A 2,946-nucleotide genomic window follows, 5' to 3' on the forward strand; every position below is an offset into this window, starting at 1 on the left:
AGAAGGTAGAAATGACTCAGCCTGCAACTGAAAATATAGATGGAGGACCTCAGTTTAGCTTGTTTGTCGCGCTAGTACTGAGCTAATACATTGATGGCAATATAGTGTCAGCGCTAGCGCAAATGTTAACATGCTAAGCTGAGGTTCTTCTTCCATGAAGCAGCTCTGTTGTCCTCCATCCATATTTTCAGTTACAGGCTGAGTCATTTCTACCTTCTCCTCTCTGTCAACGCTCTCTGGTTTCATTTAAAAGAGTCGATCGTCAGATATTGTCCAAGATTAACCTTCAGGGTGGATATAGCTCGCTCACACCGAGGACCTATCCACATTATCATTTACCCAGAATGCTTTGCATGTAAATAATATGGCTCCGTCTGTGTTAAAATATATATACAAAATTTACAAAACTAAACATCCTACAGTATTTTTACAGTCTTTACTTTACAGTTAAAATATATGTTTATCAAATAAAGTCTAATGTTACAACTGATCAGGGATCCTTTTAAGAAGAAAATGAGGAAAAACACATTGATTTATTGTGGATGAAATACCTTTTTATATTATAAGCACTGCCAAAAGTATGTTTTTATCAACGTTTTGCTAAACAAATTTTTAATTTAAACAACTTGAATTAAATAATGTGATTTTGTCCTTACTGGTTTGTTATTAAGTTTTCTGTTTGAAGTATGAATGTTTTTTTAGCATAAACCTCTATGGTCTGACCTTCAGTACCAGAGTCTCAGATTATTCACATCGGTAAATACTTCTGCTTACAGCTAAAAAATGTTTTTTCTTTCAACATTACATCGTTGTACTAACAAGCAACAGTAAGACTGCAGACTGTGGACCTTGTAGTCGATGCACTTAATTCAGACCATGTTTTCTGTAAATTATTTGTAACACAAACCTAACCAGGGGCTGTTTTCAAAGCAACCTACTTTTTCATAGCAGCATAATCAAAGTCTGTCTTTTCAGATTGATTTAGCATCTTTTTTAAAGCATTCTCAGTGACAAATGTCAAGCTTTTGGACAAACATTTATTATGGCACCATGAATGCAAGTGGCTGCTTCCTGACACAAATCTATTGTTTTGTAGACTAATTGAGGTGAGCTTTTTACAAGTATGGGGCGTTATTCTTATGGTTACTTGAAGACATTGGAAGGTCAACTGTTGCCAGAATGGTTAAAAAAAGTGGTATATGAGTTTATGTGCACGTGTGTGTGAGAAACAGTGGCAGAATATCTACCTGTTCGGGCTCCAGGGGATGGTGGGGATCTGACTAGCATCAGGAAAAAGGATGCAGTTATCTTTGATGCGATCCAGAGCATAGTGCATCTCACACAGTGGCAGTCGGTTGAGCTGAAACTGTAGCTCCACCTGTTCAAGGCACACGAAGAGCTTTTTAACTTCCAGTCAGAGATTTTATGACACAAAACAATAAAATTCAAGAGAGAACAGATAAGCACAACACATAATAGTAATTGGATTGTTTTCAAATCACAACTGATAACCTTTGGTTTCCAATCAATTATATTTTATATCAATTCTACAGCATCCAAATTTATTTAAAAATGCATGCTGTACATACAATGATTATATAATTAGATGACCTTTTAACACAGTAAAATTAGAATCTTACCAGTAACATTGAATGAAAATTGTCTTAACATTTTGAGCTAGTACTTAAAAATTAGAAATTGTTAGTTTTTTCTTTTTTGAATGAATGAATGAATGAACGAACGAACGAACGAACGAATGAATGAAGCTCAACATTTCTGGATATATTGGTATATTTGGTGTTCTTGAATCATGTCTGTAAAAATGATTTAACCAGTCCATCCACATTTCTATTTAATCTCTCATTTTATACTGATGAGCTACTAAAAAGGGTTTTTTTTTGTTCAGTATGTGGTCCTGTCCAGCTGCAGAAAAAAAGAAAAAGGAAAACAGCTTAAAAAATGGAACAAGAAAAAAATTTTGAGCATAAAAAGCCAGAAAGAAAGACAAATATACAAGTGGAAACAAATTAAATGTGTATGAAGGTTTGAGAATAAAAACTTTCAGGGCTTCTTGAAATAAAGATCTAAGGAGATAGAAAGTAGCATGTGAGCAGGCATTAAGAGCCCAATGAGGAGAAAAAAATACACTCCCACAGTGAATGAGAGTTGCTTTATAACATAGTGTCTCATTTCCCAGAAGAGAGAAACATCAAGCTGCACCCGCTGATATTGGAAAGTAAAAAAAAAAAAAAAAGACTTAGCACTTCCAAACGTTATGACGTAAACCTATAATTTAAGATTTGGTTATGAAATTATTACAGCCTTTCCTGCATCTTTATTATTTTATAGCATCTACTAAGGGCACTGCCCCCTGGTTGTACGGAACCTGTACCTGCATTTCTCTGTCAGGCTGAAGACACAACTCCTCACAGCAATCCTTGCAGATCCTCAGGAAGATGTAATCCTTGGTTTTTTCCTCGATCACAGCCTCATAAACACGCTCTTTACCTCCAGAGGGAGGCTGGCTGCTGACACCCGCCCGGCCCAAAGGCAGCAGCAGAACTGAATTCACCTTGGTCATTACTAGTCGTCCAGCCAGCGTGTCCTGGAAAAAGAAAAAACACAGTTTAGAAAACTGGGCTCTTGGGGGTTTTAAAGATAAATACACGTGGAGAAATGCACCTAAACAGCTTCTACAGCAATCAGTTTGGTTACCTCAGAAAGTGTTTCAGTGAGTTTGAAGCGTGCAAAAAGCTGCCCATTCTGAGCGTACTTGGCTCCCACAGAAATGCCAGTTAGCATGAAGCTAGTGACCAGCTGCATGTTCACCTTGATGTTAAACCTGAGGTAAAAAACACAGAAGTGTGAAAAACACATTTCAACCTCAATATAAACAACATTACTACATTCTTACTATATGCAAACACAATCAGGAATATATATATA

General features: G+C 36.4%; 1 protein-coding gene across 4 annotated transcripts in view; it reads right to left on the reverse strand.

The window, feature by feature from the left end:
- Positions 1-2,946, reverse strand: part of helz (helicase with zinc finger) — a 70,026-nt gene that overhangs the window by 50,241 nt on the left and 16,839 nt on the right. For all 4 annotated transcript variants that reach the window (XM_014016631.1, XM_014016633.1, XM_014016632.1 and 1 more), the window contains exons 13-15: positions 2,716-2,842; positions 2,393-2,605; positions 1,248-1,378 (exon numbers count right to left, since the gene is read on the reverse strand). In XM_014016631.1, coding sequence (XP_013872085.1) covers positions 1,248-1,378; positions 2,393-2,605; positions 2,716-2,842 — 471 coding nt within the window. The remainder of the gene's footprint in view (positions 1-1,247; positions 1,379-2,392; positions 2,606-2,715; positions 2,843-2,946) is intronic.

This window comes from Austrofundulus limnaeus, unplaced genomic scaffold, assembly GCF_001266775.1.
Source record: "Austrofundulus limnaeus strain Quisiro unplaced genomic scaffold, Austrofundulus_limnaeus-1.0 Scaffold149, whole genome shotgun sequence".
Taxonomy (NCBI): Eukaryota; Metazoa; Chordata; class Actinopteri; order Cyprinodontiformes; family Rivulidae; genus Austrofundulus; species Austrofundulus limnaeus.